This window comes from Convolutriloba macropyga, unplaced genomic scaffold, assembly GCF_964194025.1.
Source record: "Convolutriloba macropyga unplaced genomic scaffold, txConMacr16.3 SCAFFOLD_4323, whole genome shotgun sequence".
In the NCBI taxonomy this organism is placed as follows: domain Eukaryota; kingdom Metazoa; phylum Xenacoelomorpha; order Acoela; family Convolutidae; genus Convolutriloba; species Convolutriloba macropyga.
The window spans coordinates 1,396-22,229 of record NW_027449471.1 but is presented as its reverse complement, the minus strand read 5'-3'; the positions used below and the strand labels follow the sequence as shown (position 1 = coordinate 22,229).

The 20,834-nt window shown below is 34.2% G+C and overlaps 1 protein-coding gene across 1 annotated transcript; it reads left to right on the top strand.

Annotated features, from left to right (window-relative positions):
• Window positions 1–1,173: 1,173 nt before the first annotated feature.
• Window positions 1,174–18,147, top strand: LOC142355054 (uncharacterized; the record flags this gene model as incomplete). The annotated part of the gene is made up of 9 exons (XM_075407339.1): window positions 1,174–1,361; window positions 2,229–2,442; window positions 2,812–3,024; window positions 7,050–7,204; window positions 8,737–8,955; window positions 12,059–12,234; window positions 14,856–14,935; window positions 17,027–17,256; window positions 18,039–18,147. Coding segments are annotated over 9 exons (1,584 nt in total), but the record flags the coding sequence as incomplete, so codon positions are not given.
• Between the last annotated feature and the right edge of the window lie 2,687 nt (window positions 18,148–20,834).

Sequence of the window (20,834 nt, the reverse complement as noted above, 5' to 3'; positions counted from 1 at the left end):
ATATATATATATATAATATATCTATATATATATATATAAATTATATATATATATATATATATATATATATATATAAAAATATTTTATATATAATCTGTCCATCTGTTGGTTTTTTGAAATTTATAATTGGTGATATAATTATTTTTTTGACAGAGTCACTTGTGAATTTCTGACAGTCTCATTGGTTTATTTTGCGCTTGGGCCGATTTTGCAATATGGCTTGATTTTGCTATGTTTTAGGATTTAGTGCTATTTTTGATATCAATGTTTGTATCCGTTCCAAAAAATTTCTTTATAATTATAGCAAAGCTTGCATCAGAGTGGCAATCTGTTGTAAAGAGAAAAACTTAATTTGTCAGAAATTTACACAAAAAAACAAACGATCTTTTTTAATTAGAATTTTCTTTTTGCTTGCTTTGAATGTACTTATTGGTCCCACATTTTTTAAAAGAAAATTTGATAAGTTTAAGCTGACCTCACTTTTGTTGTTCAAACTATTTGTGTTGTTTTATTAGGGCATCCCAGACCAACATGTTGTAACAAATTACAGCTCTCTATGTCTAGAATATTTCAACTATCAGAAGAGTTTCGCTTTCTAGATGTTTCTTATAATTTTCAGCTGCATTTCATGTCAAATTGGTCTAAATTTTGGGCAAATTTCAAGCTTGGTTTTTGATCATTTGAGGCAAGGTATCTTTTTTTCCGAGGCATACTAGACCAACTATATATTTTTATCAGAGTTTGAATCTAAAACTCGAATAATTATAAATGCCCAATAAAAAGATTGAAAAAAATTTCTCAATACTTTTCTGAATCGTTTTCAAGTCGAATTTCAGGTACAGACATTTTTAGGTCGTTTAATTTTGAAATTTTGTCTGCTCTTGTAGGGATTCTGATAACCTGGTCTCTAAGTATTAAAATAATTTAATTGTTTCGGATTAAAAATAACTGATACAAAGTTTCTTCTCAATTGTCGTTGTAAAATTTGGCCAGAATAGTCGCCTATGTAGTTTCAGCTCATCAATTTCAGTTCTCATGGTCAACTTTTATGCAGTTCTTTAAAGTTGCAACACCTATTATTGGGAAATGCTCTTGCTAGCCTTCACCCAAAATTGTCTCTCTGACTGGGTCACAAATATTGTTCCCCACTTTGGTTTGTTGAAAAGATATGAGGATTGCTGCTTTTCACAGCCACTCCTGCCTACTGTGAGGATGACTTGACTGTGGACTCCTCGTCTTACGCCTACTTCAATGAATACAGAAATGGAGGATCCGATGTCGATGTCGTACTTGTGGGAGGCGAAACCCAACTCACCTCAAATGGCAGCCAATCAGAGATACCAATCTATTTCGACACCGAGGTAAAATCGGATTTTTTTTTGGGTAAAATGACGGATTGTTACTATTACTTGCAACATCATAATACATGTTGTAGTATCCAATTGGTTGTAAAGGGTAAGAAATAATTTGGGAATTTTTTGGAAAGGTATTTTTAAATTGACAAAATACTTGGTTAGAGAACTCGTGGCCGAAATCAGTTCTAAGTTTAGTTGATTCTCAGAAAGTTTTATTACGATCAGGTTTTTACGCACAAATCACCATGGTACCCACGCGATTAATTTGTGAAAATATTTTTTCGCTATGATAGCGTAGTTGACCTGCTTCTTGATGAAGTGATAAGCAATACATTTACTTAATCATGGAGGTGCGCTCACTTTATCTTTCTTACAACTTGTACAGAAAATATGTGTTTGTCCTCTGTTGACCTTAACTTGGTTGTTATCAACTCCATGTGGTCATTGGTTTTATGTCTTTTTGATAGCTAAAGAATTTTTTTTTGCAACAAGTAAATTAAAATTATAACCATACGGTTAAATATACTTGAAACAAAAAATATTTCTAATCATTCAAACAATAATAATATAATAAACATCAACAAATTTCTTAAAGAATCACATTTTAAAATTTTCTTTTGATTGTTTTCTTCCTAAAAATAAAAATAACTTTTAAAAGCTCCTACGTTACTATTCAAAGGAATTTTTTCATGTTGTGAGAGCAAGAAATCATTCAACGTTTTCTTAAAAACGTTTTCATTTTTTGCCAACCGAAGCCAATGTGGTAACTTATTCCATTTATGTACGCATTGACAAACAATTGCTCCTTTAGCTGAGCTATTGTCAGCTAATTTTTCAGAGAAAGTTTATAAACATAGAAAATTGTTCTTTTAGAGTGACTTGAAGACACTTGGACTAACTGACGCTAATTTCAATCCTGCCAGTCCTGTAGAAAGAAAAGTGTACGTCAAGGTTGTGGATAAATATCTGGACGCGTTTTATTTGAACTCTACAAATCCAAGTGACTCGGGATTCTTAGTGCCGGAGGAGGATGCCGAGGACGACAACGGAGTTGTAAATGTTGTCCTTCAGGAGTTCGTTTTTGATGGTAAGCTACCATCGTACCTTCACCGTGAATGTTTCTGTTGTTTCTCTTCACTTTGTTGATTTTTTCGGATCTATTCTGTTTTGCCCCCACCATTGTTTTTTACACCCCCAGTTACAATTTATATGTTGTTGTGTAGCACGTTACTAAGTAAAAGTTAGCACATGCGCTTGAGGGGCGTAAAAGATATAAGCCCACTAAGCTGGGGGAAACAGAATAGATCCCCTTTTTCTTACTCCAGAGCTATCATAATTAAAAACACTTATATCTCCCCCCCCCCCCCAAAAAAAAAGTCGTTCGAGCCCCCCACCAGTCGTTCGGGAGTCATTATGTCAACGTTAGTTGGTTATGTTTTGAGATGCCTTTAAACAGGTTACCAGCTCGTGGTGCCCGACCTCAACCCAACAACGCAAATCACTGACATAGTAGAGTTGTGGCTGGTACCGATTGGAGACACATTCTCAAATGGCTTCTCTCTCTTCTTGGAATTGAAGGGATGTACAGACCAAGAACCCAAAGAGTGCGAGGCATTCGAAAACCCAGATGCCCTGGAACCCACAAGTTTCTCTCTTCTGATTTACAACAGTAAGTTAAATCTCCTCATTTTCTGAAATTAGGGACGTTTTCGGGATGTCGTAACTGACGTTTTCGACCATTGTGTCGATCCATTTGAGCAATGATGCAGGTTAACACGTCTTCAACAAACGATCTATATCAATAAGTTCAATATTTTGAAGGAGCTTTGTTCATGTACAGAAGAATTAATAATTGATTTAACTAAGGGAGAACTAATATTAGAAACTTAATTGATTTCTAATTAGCATTGGAATTAAAAAAATGCTAAATCGAGTCATAGATGGCTAAAGCAATAGTTGTTATTAGAGTTATTCAGTAGCCTTCTCTTTTTTGTCAAGTTTTTTATTGGATCTTTGTTTATTCATCAATGTTTTCGTTTATTCATCAATGTGGAGCTCTTATTTGAAGCTCTTAAGTTATTTTTGCTCGTACATTATTTCACCCACTCAAAAATCCCTTTTTATCCTAAATTAATTACAGCGTTGAAGCCATGTTGCTTTAATTGAAAGCTAACTGAATTCTCTTTGTCCAAATTTTTTGAAGCTGTTCATCTGAGACAATTTGGTTCAATTTAATTGACGAAATTGCAACTTGCTACGAAAAATGAAATGTCTTCTCAATTTCTTCAGACTTTTTAAAGCTCATCCCTGGTTGGTCATCTGTACCAGCTATATTGTCTAAATGGAAAAAAGTACTTTCAAAGTTTATTTGAGAAGCCAGTTGTTTCTTACCAAGATAATATGCAAAGAAAATAACTCAATTTGGATCTGCCCTTGTAATTTTTTTGCTATATATATGAGTTGCTTGCTTCCGTGCAAGGATCGTACTGGGCAATACGATATGATCTGTATTATCCTCGTATGACTATCACATAATAAGGAATGTGCGTCTTGGGGAGTAATTTCTGTGCTCTGAAAAGAGTGAGATTTTCAGTGGAATATCATTAAGAAAGCAGAGTGGTTCCTCTCCCTCCTTTATCCTGCTTCCAACACATTTATATTTGAAACAACCTATCTTATCTATTCCTTGAACAGGTGTGGTCGACCATTATTGGTTTCATAGAAGAAGTATCATGCGCTGAAATTCAGAATTTTTAAGCCCCCAAGTCAAATTGTGATGGGGGGGCGCATTTATTGATATAGTACAATAGTTGTTATCGTCACAGTTGCTGGTGTGTGAAAACATTGGTCATGATCGTTCGGATAGGTCAGTACCTTGCCCTACACATTGTTACAGTGCAGTTAATGAATTATGTAATTTTCAGAAGCCTTTTTATTGTCCAAAACTTAGTTGGTGAGAGAAGCTTTTTCCTTGTGAAATAGTTATTGGAAAACGATTAGACTTACTCGTTCCGTGGACATCGAACAAGGGATACAACATAATACATTTTAATCATTTTTCACTAAACTTTTACCAGACGTTTCAAAACAAAACATTGACGCCTTTTTGTATTGAACATCAGCTATGCGGAAAGAATCATTCTAATAATTAGTTATTAATTGCTCTCGAACAAAGTGTGAAGCAATTTGTAAAGGTGTGCGTCTTTTTACGAAATTTTTTCTTGAATATTTTTTTGATAACATTCTTTGACTGCTTGAGTGACTTTTTCACGCTTAGATACTCCTTTTTGGGGGATCTAATATGCTCTTTTTTTGGAAATAAAGTCTGTCGACAATATAAAAGCGATTAACAGAATTGTAGCTGATTGGTTAAGATGTCGCACTGTCATCTGTGAGGTTGCGGGTCCGAACGAACACCCGCGGGGTCGACTTTTTTTTTGTATTTTTTTCTGAAATTGACACTATGTTTCTGAATCTAAAAAAAAGGTCAAGCTCTCGGCAGCATGTCTTCATTTTGCCGAAATAACTCTTTTTTCAAAGTTTGTTTCGTTTTGTAGCAATAAAATGATTTAATTCGGGGTGTTTAGAATCTTTGTGTCGTTTAAGATAAATTGCGTTTCATTTACAAAGATTAATAAAAAATATGAGGCTGATGATTAAACTTAGTTTTCCAGATGTGATTTTAGGGCTGAAAATTAAACTAATATATTCGATTTCTCTAGATAGTGTTTTGAAAATATGCGTCCTCTAATCACATAAAATATACTTTGTTTCTCCGGCAAGTTTTACTAAAACGTCTTTCTACGTTTAATTTAGAACAGTTGGCTAGCTTAAGTTGACGATTTTGCACCGCGTGTCTGTCAGATTAAATTGCAGATGTAACGTCTGCCCTCCCACTTATAATAAAGAAGTTTTACACCGCCCAATTCGTTTCAGTGATTTGAAATCTGTCAGGATATTTTGTATTCTTGTTAGCTTTTCTGACATGGGCATTTGCTGTACTGTTGATTACAGTACGCTACTTGATACTCAATTAGTCCCAATAACTGATGGTTCAACTTTGCTGATCTTATGTTGAAACGATCACAATTGATTTGCATGATCTTAAAATAAAATTGAAATGGGAATTTATAATTCCAATAAATTGTTCTATAACTTCAAATTTTCAACAATTTTGCCTTGCAATTTGGCTTCAGCTATGAAAAGTCAATTTTTATTACAAAGGTTCCAACGATCCCCAGAATCACTGTAAACGTAATAAAGTGTGAAATAATTTTTTTATTTTTTGAGCCTCTGGGGTTGTGTTGAAGACAGCATTGTTGAACTAGGTTACGGATCTTTCTAGCACCTAAAAGAAATCGTTTCTGTATTTTTCTTTTCTGTATTTGGGCAGAAATTGTTTCTGTACACTTCTTTGTTCCTCAAACTACAAAGTTTTAAAGTTAATTCGCTTTTTCACAGGTCAATGTAAAGTTGAACCTGTTCAACCATTTAATTCACATACTATGGTATGCTTAGTGAGCTCAGCTCCAACAGTAGAATCAATGAGACAAGAGTCAAAATTTTAAGGTTAACTTTTAATAGCCGCAAACCGATAGCTGGTGCTATTGTTGGCCTTCTCTTGGTTTTTTTTACAATTCAAAGAATTTGAATTGTATTGGGGCGCTGTCTTTTTCTTAAGATCTGTTCACACATTTTCATGATTTTTGAAGTCAAATTGGAGTAGTGATTTTGGTCACACCGAGACAGGAAGTGTAGCGAAAAAGCGAGTGGTTTTGCAGCGTGAAATGTTTTTGCTCTTATTTCAAAGTGGAGTGAGAATACGGTGTTTGAACAAAAATTCGGTTTCTCGCTAATGGTTTTTTTGATAACATGCGGCAATTCCACTTGGATTTTCTGTTTTTCTTTATTTTTTAAATCTGATTTTTTTTAAAATGGTTTTCCCAATTCACTCATAGTCCGTTTTATGTCTAGTTTTTTGCTTAGTCAATGAAAATTCTTTGAATTGTACATCAAGACTTGTCCTGCTATGTTTTTTTTATTTCGTCGTCAAGACTTTTGTTACGACCAAATGACGAAACACTTCAAATCTGCTTTTTGTTCATTTGTTGCCCCCATGAAATTATAGACCCCCATTATGGTATAATTATAATGATTGGGGGGGGGACTATATGTTATCTGACCACTAAGCTGGGGGTGGGGGGCTATAATGGGAAAGACCCCATTTGTTCATGCCTTTTCAACCGAATTTCGTGCTTGAAGTCTCTTTTCACTCTTAGTGGAGAGTGTTTTATCTTTTGCGTGATTAAGTTTTTGATCACACTTGACTTACCTCACTCTCAAAAATGACTTAACTTTGAAATTGACTTTTATTTACTTTAATTCAAAAAGATAAGGTCAAATGGGTCTGTGTCATTCTAAATGACGGTTTTTTGAGCACAGCTAATAGAGGCTGCAAAAGCTTATACAGATTTTTGATTAAAATGTAACATATCAGCCTTCAATGAAATTACGATTTTTTGGTCAGTATTTTTACTGTTTTTTTGAAACCGCAGATCTACGATGCTATTGCGGCTATTTTCTGGCAATCTGCCATCTAAGTTTTGTCAATGTTGACATTTAATTTGTTAAAAATTAGTTTGAGCAACGAGGGTTCTCTATCCACCACGACCAGAAAATAATTTTGCGTTTCAGCTGATAATGAGCTGGAAGAAATCAAGCCAGATGGGGAGCCGAACTTCAAACCCACCGATAGAGCCGTGACCATTGGTCCTCTTATTTTGGAACTGGATTTGGAAGATCCAAATTTCAATCCTGGTGGAGTTTTGAACGTTTCTCAGCAGTTTCAGGTACTGTGTAACTATGTGAATAATTCTGAAACATATCTTGACTGCTATCAATTTTTTTGAAAGTTGAACCAACTAACTTTGGTTTCAACGTTGCTGTTACTTTTTTCAATTTCTTTTTATCTATTATAGCTTGATCATCTGATCGTGAAGATCAAATTTTTTTAAATGAACTTCGATAAACTTTGATATGATACAGATAAGTAAAGTAACCCAAATTTTTCAATTGATTGATCGATTTGTCCAATTGTGGCGTTGAATACATTCCTTTCCTCTGTTGACGGAGTTCCCTAAATTTTCCTCAAGTGACTTGACTCGCAATCTTACCTGTTGTACTTACTCCCTTTTTACAATAGTTTACAAGATATGTTTACCCGTAGCAAGGTAAGTGTAATTGTTATGATCTAAATGACTTGGCTTTTTAAAAAATGAGTTGACATTTCCTTTAATTGCAACGAGCTGATTTTCGTTATTTAGGTAAGTTTAGGCACTGGAATGTTCCAAATGATGTCCATGCATTGCCCTCTCTTTGTCTTCACGAGGGGAGAGGGCACGATGGTGCAACCCGCCCAATGCAGTTTCTGCGGTCTGTGCGGTCGCAGTGCCCACCTTAGCATTACTACACTTTTTAAAATCTAAGTAGGACCCTAGATATTAGTGGGGCCTGGGCGGGTGAAGGCTGCTGGTTGTCTCTCTGTCTCTTCAGAGGTCAACCCAAGCAATTAGCTGAAGACGGACTCCCTTGGAACGCAATTAGGAGTAGCCAGCCATTTTTTTTTTATAAATTTGAGTTGTGTCAACTTCATTTTTTTTAACTAGCCGAAAAATTGATTGAAACCCTGTTTTATTATTCTGTAAGAATTTTTCTAATTTTTTTCTATCTCAGCGACCTCAGACGAACCAACAATAATTTTGCAAAAGTAAGTAAACAAACCCGTGATTTTGTGTGATATTTAAAGTTTATGCTTGTTGTTGACTTCCAATTACTTACTCCCTTTTTATAACTTTTTTTACTTAACTTGTCCCTTGATCATTAATGCTTTCAAAACATCCTTGCAATCTTACCTGCTTACTCCCTTTTTATAATTGTTGACAAGACAATTGTTGACCTGAAGCAAGGTAAGTCTAGTTGTTATGATCTTTCCTCTAATTACTAACTACTGTACCGATCTACAGCTCTTGTCGCTCTTGGTGAGTTTTTACACGTGATTGATGTCTGTCTTCTGTAATTTCAACATAATCGGAGTCATAATCTTAATAGACTGCTGGTACCCCGTGAGAAGAGCAGGATTGACAGCAAAGGTTTCCGTATATCCATACTAAAGGTTTCCGTAGACTAACCAGGTAAGAAATTGTGGTATCACCTATATGTGTAACGCGCAAAATAGCTCAATTCAAGTGCTGGTTGAGTTGAAACTATTGTACAAATGATACTTAGGTACTTGATAATAGTCCTGTGACCACATCGGTGCTGAAATAAGAACTTATTGCCCGCTAATTATAAGAAGCAGCTTATTTTTGTTCATTGTTTGAAGGTGCCTGCAATTTCATTCAAAACGACAGATAAGTACAAGATTACGACTGTGAGAATTGGTTACGAACATGGCTACAAAAAGGTAGACGAAAAAGAGAATCCGGACGGAACCACTACCATATTGGAGGATATCATCTTGGAATTGACACCGAATGGCGAGGAGCGAGTAACCATGCTTTCCAACTTGACAGCAGGCAATAAGACCCTCAGATCTAACGAGGTAAAAACAAAACACCCCAGTTGCTCATTAATGGGCGCTAAGCGATATCACTGCTGTTAGTCATCTCATCATGTTTTGAGAGATTATAAATTGCTTTCGAACAAAATTTGAACGCGTTTTTGCAAACGTGTGTCTTTTTCATGCAAAGTTTTTGCTTGACCGATTTTGGACTTTTGTTCTAGAATACTTTTTTTACTCAGTCGTGACTTTTGTACGCTTGAACTCTTAATCTTTGCGTGATCTAAGTTTGTTCCGAAATTTAGTCTATTGCTAACATAAAGGCGATTATTTAAGTGAGTAGATAGAAAAGAAGGAATAGCTTTGTGATTAAGGTCGAAGAGTAATACCCGGTTGGATCCGTCTTCCAACCCCTCACATGTCAGATTTTTGTGCACCCATTAAAAGTTCTACCCCCTCATCAGAATTAATTTGTCCCTCCTATTGTTTGATCGAGCGAGCAAGAAATAGAGCTCTGAAAATCTTTTCCTGGATGCAAAAGTTTTGTTCGCCGGCTTTTGTAGCAATTTTAATCTAGCTGGTTTTCATTAACCTAAAGTAATAATTTTAAGGCTGTTTTAACGGCTTTTGATGCAGTTTTCTAACTCATGAGAGTTATTGCCTGACTTTGATTTTTAAATGCGGGTTTTTAGACTATTTTCAGATTGTGGGCCGACCGCTTCAGTAAAGCTACCGTCATTTACTGAAGCGGTTATTTTTAGAGGTTTTACTTTTTTGCGACTCGAATAGGAAGGACAGTTGTAGGCTTTTTTGTTTTTAAGGTACTTTTTTTCACACTTGATTTTTCGAGCGTTGATTTCGATCAAGCGAAAACAGTAAGCGGGGCGAAAAGGTAAGCGTTTTGCGCAGTGATTTTTTTCTGACTCCATTTTTGAAGTAGACTGAGAAAACGGTGTTTGATTAAAAGATTGCTATCGGATAGTTGATGCTTGCTCACGTTTGTCAATTCACCTTTTTTTGATCCTGATGAGAGTTGTGACATGTTTGTGAATTGTTTATTTAGATAGTTTTCAGCAGTGTAATTTTAAGTGAAATACGACTCTTTGATTCGTTTCCGTAATTATTTCCGTTACGTTTGTTATTTTGGTTCTCAATTTTTGTTTTACGTAAGTCACATTTGTCAACTGTTACTACAGACTGGACTAAGGGACTGTTCCGATTTAGGAAAATTTAGATTTCGGTCAACAGAATCACTTATTGTATCGATTATATTGATCTTCAATTATAAAAAAAAATAGCCAGAAGAATTCCGGAAAAGACTCGAAGATACCTCGACCAAAAATTCAGCCTGCCGAATTTCTAGTTTCTGATCACAGAGAGCATCAACGAAAAGAGAAAACTCTGAATAAAATAAAAAAAAACAAAATTTAACTAAAAAGTAATTTAAACCAAAAAAAAACAAAAACTCAGTTAATTTTTTTCGATCTGCACAAGTACAAATACAAAGGTAAAACAATATTTCAGTAATCGAGACATTGTGATTGCTCACACAACTTTGGACAAGCCGGAAAAAGCCCAAAAACATCTCTAATTTTCAAAAAAGCGAAAAATTAGGTAGTTTAGAAAAAATTTAACAATTTTTTGCAACTTTTTTGTCAAAATTCAAAGAAATAAATTGCTTGGTACCAAAGAACCTGTATTTAATTTGTAATAGAAACTGTCCACGAGCATTAAGCGTACATTTAGTATTTAGTGACAAGTAAAAGTAATAGAATACAATAATAGTCCAGAAATCGCTAAAATAGCCTTAAAACCGGAGAATTAGTTGAAAACCTTCAAATTAGCGCAAGACTCCCTTGAATTACAAAACACCTTCGGATTGCTATCGAATCCATCATAAAACTGTGACTTTAGTCTGAAGTAACCTCTTAGACAGCATAGAAGTTTCCAAAAACAAAAAAAAACGTTGGAAAAAGCCGCACGTGAAAAAAAAAATTGCTGGCTTAGCGAAAATTTTTTCACACCTAAATTTTTCGCTCTGTTTCAAAAGAGGGCATGAATTAGAAACCACTCTTTTTTCTCGGCTCCTTGAATTTGTTCACTGAAACAAACTTAATTCACTCCCTGAACTTCCGGTTTTCTTGCTCGCTCACTTAAAGCAAACCATAAAGCCTCTTCGAGTCTTAAAACAACCGAAAGCTGTAAACCGTAAAAGACTGTTAACCAAAATTTAATAAATTAATTTATCAACATTCAGTTGAGAGAATGCTGAAATGTGGATTATGCATCATCTGCCTCACTCAATAAAATGACTTTGCATTCTTTTCTTAAATCTAAATTGCAAATTTAAATTCAAATTGAACTTCAATAGAGTTAACCTAAGTATGCGAACTATGAGGCTATGTTATTTGAAAGAAATTAGCGCTTGAAATTTTATTTCAACCATCTATTTCGAGGTCTTCGCCCGGCAATATGTCAGCTATACTTAAAAAGCGTTAAATTTCCATTTTATTGGGTTAACTTTGCACGCGCTTATAAGTGAGCCGGATTGAAAAAATCTCTTGATGGTGGATAATCGGAGGAAAACAAGAAAAAGAAGATTTTCATTACGCATTAAAACAATTTACTCTGAGAGCTTAGAGAAAGTTTAAACTGAATCATCTATTCATCTATCTTTTATAGAATGATGGATACTACGCCTTATTGCTGAGTTCTTCACTGTTTATACTAACTTAGTCAAAATCTTGCTTTAATTGGTACCATGGTTTATGTAATTTAAGATTGAACTGTGACTTATTGATTGATCTCAAAAGAATTTTGTAGCGAATTATGTTAGTCCTGTTGGTCTTCGCTTTTTATGCTTTTTTTGTACTACCGACTTTTGTCGTCTGCTCACCTTTCAAACTTGATTTCTTGGTTTTTGCATGTTAAGTACCCCTTTCAGAGTTCAAAACAGTTAAACTTAATTGACGTTGATTTGTCACAAAAGTTAATTTCACTGAAAAATTTTAATCTTGTTTTGTAAAATTGGGTCTCAAATAAAAGTTTTTGAACCCTCCACTGTTAAAGCACTTTTAATTGATGACCACCCAACCATCAGTCGTTTCAGAGCATTTCGTGCGACGTTTGTCGGTTATGTTTTTAGGGTGTGAACGAGTACACTGTTGACTACAGCGCAGGACTAGGAGTAGGATACGTCAATTTTGAAGGGTTCAATGCTGAGAACTCTATCACCACGCGATTAATCTACATCATTATAACACAGATCGTCAACATTGAAACGCCTGGAGTCGAGATACCAGTTTCCTTTGACGACATCAGGTAATTTTTTTTGAGAATTCATCTAGAAGTAGGTACTTTAAGGACTTGCTTTGTCAAATACGACCCGTTAGGGGTTTCTGGAGTTTTCTGGTATCATTTCTATCCAGTATCGGATTTGGAAACAAGTGCGAAACAGTTGTTGTGTTGAACAAAAGTTTAAGATAGGAGAAGCGTGAATATTCATTTTCTACTGCGTATTAAGCCAGTATGAAATTAGGTTTGGGAACCAGTTTCTAATGAGCAAAAGAATTTTTTTATTCTTAACTAATAGAAGTCGTTAGCTATTCAAAGGGCTACAATTTAGGTGATCTCCTTCTTTTTGTAATTCAAAGATCTTGAGTTATGCTGGGCGTTGTCTTTTTACGGCTCGAAGAGTATTGGAGGAGTGTCTCTATTTTAGCCAATAATTGATCCGGGAAGTGAAACGTGTTTATACTGCTAGTTATGTGAGAGCGAGAAATTGAAGAGAAAAAAAATTTCTCTAAGCGAGCGAACTTTTGTTCTCATCGGGCTTTTTAATGCATTATTGTTAAAACTATTGTGTGCTTCTTTAAAGATTTTAGAAGTTTAATTGTGTTATATGCTTGCCTTTTTACACGCTTGCCTTTGTGTTATACGCTTGCCTTTTTGCCTTATTTAGGCGCTTGCCTTTTTACAATCTAGAGAATTTGGATTGCACTGGTGCTCTCTCCGTTTTTTAAGATGTATTCACGAGTTTGAGCTTTGAAAACGGGATAAACAGGTGCAGCCCAGTGGACATTAAGTTTCATTGGACGCCCTTAGGTGGTCTTAGTAGTCTTTCAAGTGCTTAGTGTGCTAATGTTGCTCGTAGGGCCCAAATTCAAGATGAAAAGATCCCTATTTGAACCTTTTGATCCCAAATTTCCATTTTTTAAAAAGTTGTTAGCCACTATTTTGAGTTTTTCTATAATGCGCCTTAAATTGACGTTGCTCAGAGTTTTCAAAGTCTTGCAGAAAAAAAATTTCATATCTGTTTTTTAGGTACAGGTATTTGTAATATCATTTTAAACGCAGAAATAAAATGGAAAATTAAGTTTTTCATTTTTTAAACATGCCTTTCGAGTTTCCTGACTGTTAGTGACCAATGAAGCTGTGTTGTTTTATGCATGGATTAAATTGTTTGCGCAGCACTATTTTGTTCTTGAAGACGTTAGCTTCTTTGTAACATTTGGTACTTTTTTTCCAAATCTGCAATTTTTGTTATTTTTACCTTTCCCTATCTCCAATCAGTTATTTGTAACCAGTTTGCTTCTAGTCTGCAATGTAGAGTTTATGTAAATTTATGCTCTTTTTCAAGTTTTCCACTTTTTTGTCATATTCTGAGCTCAAGTCGTTAATTAAAGGTTATTTAGGTTGGTGCTGCGTTCATGCTTAGATTTAATTATCATATTTTTGACTTTTGGCGACATTGTTCCCGAAAGCTCTATCGAATCTTTTATCTTTTCGATGTTTTTGATAATTTCCACTTCTTTCAATTTGTTTGTTTTTTGCCTCTGCTTGCCCGTTTTATGTCAAGCAGATGTTGAGACTCCTCTTACTTGTCGCTTTTTTCAGTTACCATTGTTAATCAATCATTAAAAAGTCGCAAACAATTTTGAAAATTGAAAACTAATTTTTGTTGAGGAGTGAAGCTATTTCGAGAATCCCATTATTACGTGAACCATTGAGTATTGTCAACTGCATGAAAGAGGCTTCTTTTAAAAAGAAGCCGTTTCATTGCATGTTTCAGAAAGGTTTTATAATTTTTTATGTTAACGGTAGTTTTTGGCTGATTTTTCTATTGTTAACTGACTTCCGATTGTTTTTTTTTGTTTTGAGTTGTCGTTGTAAATATGAGTCGTTACTTTTGACTTTTTCGTAAGTAGTTTGATTAGATACTTATCAAATCAAAGGCTAATATTTTGGCTAAGAAACTTTTTTGCTAAGAAGAGGAATAAAAGTTGTTTCTTTTTTTTATTAATTTCTTTTGTTTTGTTCATGTTTTCTGTTTGTACGTTATGCGGTACAGCCATCGATTTATTTCCTTCTATTCAATTGATAGTAAGTTCCGATTTATACAAGTGTTTGGATTGTAGGTCATGGCTGGTCTCGCTTTGTTTTTGTGTTTCTGATATCAAGTTTTCTCTTTAGTAACACTGGATAAGTGGAGGGAGCAAGAAATAGAGGTTTTAAAGTCAGCAATGTTTTTTCAAACTAATTTCTAAGGAGAGAGTTAGGTTTTTTGGTTTCAGAAAGTTTTTTAAGTGTTGCATTTTGACTTCTGTTTTCTGTGTTTTACTTGTTGTGCAAGATTTGACATTAAGTAAAGCGAGTATGCCCAACCACGAAATTAAACAAATTTAGCACTCATTTGAGAGATTTTTGAGCGAGTATTAGTTGTCATTAAAAAAATAAATCTGAGGTGAGAGGGCTAGGAATTTTCAAGCTTCAATTAGGTCTGCTTGAAAGTATCAGATGACCATGCTAGAAAAAAGATTTCTTTATAATACGCTTTTTTAATTTCCGAGTTAAAGTTGAGATATTGTTTTGCATCCGAGTATTAAATTAGAAAAGTTTTAATGATAGTGCTTCTAATGTGTTCCCCTTCTTTGTTGTTTCAGGCCTGAGGATCTCGTACTGAACGATTTAATTGCAGCACATGGCTGCGTCAAGTGCAGGAACTCATCGGAACCTGGATGCTGTAAGTTTCGCTAATTTATACTTGACATAATATTATAGCGGAAATGAAAGAAACCCTTTTTGTAAATAGTTACATAAAAGCAACTGGATTACTAATTGCATGTTTAAACGATAGGTTTATTAGTTTTTGACCATCAACCATCTGCTAATATCTCGTGAGAAAATTTGGCATCTGAATGACATCGTAAGTATTTAATAAATAAATAAAGAAACAAATTTTAAACTAATTTTATTGTTTTGAATCTTTCAACTCTTTTTGTTTTTCATGTGCAGGAGGATGGCTATATAGTCTTTCCAAGAATGTAGTGCTAAATAATGAAAAGCAATTGTTTCAACTTTTTTTCAAATTGATTTTTAACTTTCAAAAACTAAGCAGAAGTCTTTTTGTTTGTTTTTCTACAATGTGTCCATATTCTCTATATGCTTTATTTATCCTTCCAATATTCTCTTAAGACCTATAGTTTCATTCGTTCTGCTTTCATCAATTGTTTATATATAAATCTTTATGTTTTTGGCTTTTTCTCAGATGTTTTTTTTTTCAATTTCTTTAATTTGCAATTTTATTCATTTAATTTTAAGCACCGCTAATAAATTGCTGTTCCTCCGTTTTAGAGTTTTGACTTAGTATTACTTCATGCAAATTTTCTTGGGACTAGGTTTTGGTAAAAACCGATTTTTTTTTTGCTTTTTAGTATTATTATATTTCTTTTGTCCCTTTCATGATCGTTTAAATTTCGCTACAGTATGAATTCATTTTGTTTGTTGTTTCTCTGACACGAAATGGGCATATCTCATTTTGTTTCTAATTAATGTGGTGCCAAATCGAAAAATTTGGTGTTTTCTTGAGTCCATCTTTTTATGTTCAGTTTCTAGGAATATTACCTACCTTATGCTATCCCAATGTGTCTTCTGGGCCAGAGTTAATTGCGGAATCCTAAGTTTGGAAGACTATTGTTTGTGATGCTATTAGTTTTTGTCCTAGGAATTAAGGCTTTTTTCAACGTCACCAGATATGCAGTATCAAGATTTCCCAGTGGATTTTTTCAGTGCAAAATAGGTCTGAAGAATTTAATATATGCCGTTCCTTTTGATTGGTTCTGAATGATGTCGTAATTGTTTTTATGTTCGTTTGATCCGATGAATTCTATGCTCAAATCTTTCCAGTTAAGAGAATTGTAATTTTGCGCCAAATACTTTAATCAAATCTTTTGATGTAACGAATAAATATTGTAACAAAAATAATGGCTTTGACTGCAATTACGGTGTCGTTTGGGAAGTTCCGACGTTTCGAGTCGCTTCCAAATTTCTTCCACTTATGTTTTCCATTTTACAACCGCTAACTTCATAAAAGTGGTTTCATCACTCGTTCATGTCGCTCTTTCTTTGCTCTTTTGTTGATCTATGTGTAATGTCGGTTCTTAAACTGAGCGGAAGTGAGTTTTTACCTGGTTTGTATGAAGTGGTTTGATCTCAAATGACCTGACCTACCTTGCTAACCACACGTGTAAATGACTTTTTAAGACTAAGTTCAGTTAAGGTTACTCTGAACAATATTGGGTCACTAAAGAAGTCCAATATCATAAAAGTTACTAACAATAGCTATCAAAACATTATCTATTTGAAACGAGATAAGATAAGCGCCTTGGATGCAGACAGTCTCAGTTATCATCCCAGTTGACTCATTTTTTGTAATATTAACTTCTCTTGTACAACTGATCTAAAGATGGCATTAGAAAAAGTTTGATAAAAAACGAACCCATATTCATACTGAAAAAAAACCGTTTGCTTCTGTTTTGCTTTAGAAAAAATGATTATCACAAAAATGATAAGCGGATCCAAATCTTACTAATATAAACTTGTATTTGACAATTGTATCTGTATCAAAACTAAGTATTTGAAAAATGTAGGGTTTCTTTGAGAATAATGATTTGAACGGTATTTGATTTAAAAAAGAGTCTTATAACGATCTTTCAAAGCTTAATGACGTTTTCAAAAAAAGTTTTAAAAAATCATTTTGATTGGAAAATCAGTCATGATTCTTATTAAAACTATCCTGCTAATGTTTTTTTGGTTAATTTAATTGATCTTGTAGCGAATCCGTGCGTCGGTGGGATCCAAGAGCTGTGCGTACGAGTGCTGGACGAAGACGAGTGTGATAGAACTTACTGCAAGAGACGGGATCTGATGGATTTGGCCCTCTCTCGGAACAAGACAACATTCGAGTGTCTCACTTATCAGGAGAGATGCGTGGAGGCATACCACTGTCGATGTGAGAATGCAACTGATGTATTCGACTTGGATGGCAACTGTGTCGAAAAAAGAGTTAGTCATTCTTGCCAATTTTCAAATGTTTTAACCGAGTTTTTGCTCGATCAACACAAGAAAGTACCCGTTAATAGACAAATAGGAGCCTTCAAATCCTATTTTTACCTATGAAAACGAACAGCCACAATTTGAAGATTACTATATTAATAACAATGCTGATTAGTTTATTTAACATTTTAGAGCATGTAGATATCAAACCATAGGGTTATAATCTGAGTAATTTACATGTTTCAAAAAACAAATTTCTTGACAATTCTTGACATGTCATTGACAATCTGAACAATCTAATCTTGTATCTTAAGCACAAAATCCTTCGTGCTAAAATATCGTTTTGATATTTTATAATTCAATGCTTAGTGACCAAACGGCAGATAAAATGTTTGATAGACTGAAAATCTGTTTGTAGTTACATTTTTGTTGCTTACCAATCGTCCTCGTCTCAGAGCGGCGTTTTGACTTTATCATGGTACTTTTTTGTTTCAGTGAATATGGAATTTTATTATTTTTAAAGTCAATTAAGAACATAGAGCAAAACTTTGTCATTAAACCTACCGTACACATAAGGACACCAAATATCGACATCAAAATAATCAAAATCTTGGGATGCTAAGAACTAAGTCATCACATTAATCTCAGTTATTGATAGTTGGCACATTTTTTCGTGTTACATACGTCATGCTATTTCTCTTAATCATCGTGCGTTTTCACATGATTAAGGCGAATTATCAAGCTTTGGGGTGGAAGCACAGCTCTGTTTTTAAATGTATGTTCTGTTTTAGTTCTGCCCGTGTAAGAAAGAAAACAAGACGGAGTCCAGCCCAAGTTCCCCTCCTCCCTCATACTCCAGATCAGTTTCTGCCTCACAGTCTCAATCCGCTTCAATATCAAGTAAGACATTACTTGCATTACAAAATTTTTCGTGCATTACAAATGGTTTTTGTCTTACAAAAACACAATAAATTGCTTTGATGCATTTGAAATTGTGTTGTTTGGCATGAATTTGTCAGCTTTTATTGTTCCAACCCCACTTAGTGGGGGTAGGAACTATATGCTCAACTGTTTTTTGTTCAGTCAATTTTGGCCGACTGATATATTTAACGCAGAAAGACATGAATGCTATCACTAGAAATCCCGTCGAGCGTAGAATATTTTTATATGGGGACTTTTGAATGTCGTCTTTTTCGGGGGATTTATCAAGGTTCGAATATTTGTGAACATTCGATTTGCCAAATTTCCGCTGTTTCCTTTCCTTTTTGCCGTATATTTTTCTCAAATTTTTATTAGATTTATTAAAGTTGTTAAAAATAGTGTTATTGATTCTACCTCGAAGGAAAGAAAAAGAATGCTGAACTGTTCGATGCCATTTTTAAAATTTTGTTGGTTAAAATCTTAACTGAATTTTAATTTTGGTCGTTTTTTCATTGAAAATGGTTTTAAAAATTTTGCTTTTTTGGCCCATTTTGTCTAATTTTTCCAGAAGAACTGACCTAGAAGGTGTTGGCACAATCTTAATAAGTTCAAATGAGGGCTAATTTTAATAAACGAGTGTCCTGGAATTTAAATTTTTGAATATTTATCTAAAATTCATCATTTTTTTCATATTTCTCCAAATTGAATAAACTATTTGTCTGCTTTGCTCTTATAGCTCGAATGGGCTGCTATTCAGATCAAGGTTTTTTATTTTTGTTTGAATTTTCCTTCATAACTCGTCCTGCTATGTTTTTTTATGCCAATCTTTGCCAAATGTCTGTTTTTCTTTTCGTTATTTTTTGTCCCATTGGTTCTCAGCAAAATTGGTGTATGTTTTTGAGAATTTATAGCTTGCTCGTCTTCAACACGTAATTGTTGAAGAATAACGTTATCACCAATAGTTTTCTAGGAAAGGGGCGCCTTCTCTTTGTTTTTTTTTCTAGTTCTTATTACTGCTCAATTAGGGCCGTATTTTTTGTTGACTATCAAAGGGTGTTTTTACAGTAGTCGATAATCAACTGACTAGAAAATCAATTTTTTGGATTGTAAGTCATGACGTGTCCTGATTTTTTTCACAACCCAAAGAAATTTGATCGTACTGGAGCGCTGCATTTTTCTGCTCGGTTTGTTCCCCATTTACTTTCTTTTATCGATGCCAACGAGCGATTAAAATGTAGTAAAGATCTTGGATGCTTCGAAGTCCATAAGAGAGCACATAAAGCGATTTATTCAATGTTTGAAATGTTTTCAATAAAGATCAATGGCACCTAAACAATTTTTGTCTTTTTGTTGTTCAAACTTGATCTCTTTGTTGTTCAAACTTTTGCTGTTCAAACGCTAGGCCCACTTGCTTTTGATGTTCTTATGACTTTATCATTATGTATTCTCTTAAAATTTTAATGATTTTGGAGCTCTGTCTGTTATGGTATTTTTGTTGCCAGATAGTCGCAGTAGTGATTACTGTCATTGGCTTTGTAATGAAGCATAATTTAATCTATTTAATGGTTTTTCCTCATTTAACTGTTTGGGCAACTTGGGCATTATTCGTTTTCATTAGAATTTAATGATTATTTGAGTTCCAGCTTTTATAAATCTCTTTGTTGTCGTGTTGTTCAGTTTCATTTTGACATATCTGCAAGGCCCTCTTTTTATTCATAAATCATTGCTGTTGTTGGTTTCATTTCATTTTTAGAAACTTTATCACCTTTGGCATTACTTTGTTTTCCAAACTTTTATTTGATTTTTGAGAATTACTACGTTTGTTATTAATAGCCGCACAGCGATAGCTGGGGCTATTATTGGCCTTCTCTTGGTTTTTTTTACAATTCAAAGAATTTGAATTGTGTTTGGGCGCTGTCTTTTTTTTAAGATCTGTTCACACATTTTCATGATTTTTGAAGTCAAATTGGAGTAGTGATTTTGGTCACGCCAAAACAGAAATGGAGCGAAAAAGCGAGTGGTCTTGCGGCGTGAATTTTTCTTCGCTCTAGTTTTAAAGTAGAGTGAGAAAACGGTGTTTGAACAAAAATTCGGTTTCTCGGTAGTGGTTATTTGTTCACATGCGGCAGTTTCACTTTGATTTTTACTGTTTCTTCGATTTCTTGGATCGGACTATTTTCTAAATGGTTTTCCCAATCCATTCACAGCTCATTCTAGGCCTAGTTTTTTGTTTGAATTAAATTTTCATTTCGCGCCAGTGGTTTTTTGTTCACATGCGGCAATTTCACTCTGATTTTTACTGTTTTTTCGATTTTTCGAATCGGATTTTTTTCTAAATGGTTTTTCCAATCCATTCACAGCCATTCTAGGCCTAGTTTTTTGTTTGAATTAAATTTTCATTTCTTGCTAGTGGTTTTTTGTGTTCACATGCTGCATTTTGACATTGATTTTCTGTTTTTTTCTTACTTTTTATCTGATTTTTTTAAAAATTATTTTCCCAATTAATTCATAGTCAATTCTAGGTCTAGTTTTTTCTGTTTAGTCAATGAAAATTCTTTGAATTGTACGTCAGGACTTGTCCTGCTATGTTTTTTTTTTATTTCGTCGTCATGATTTTTGTTACGACCATATGACGTCACAGCCACTTTTTGTTCATTCGTTCATGC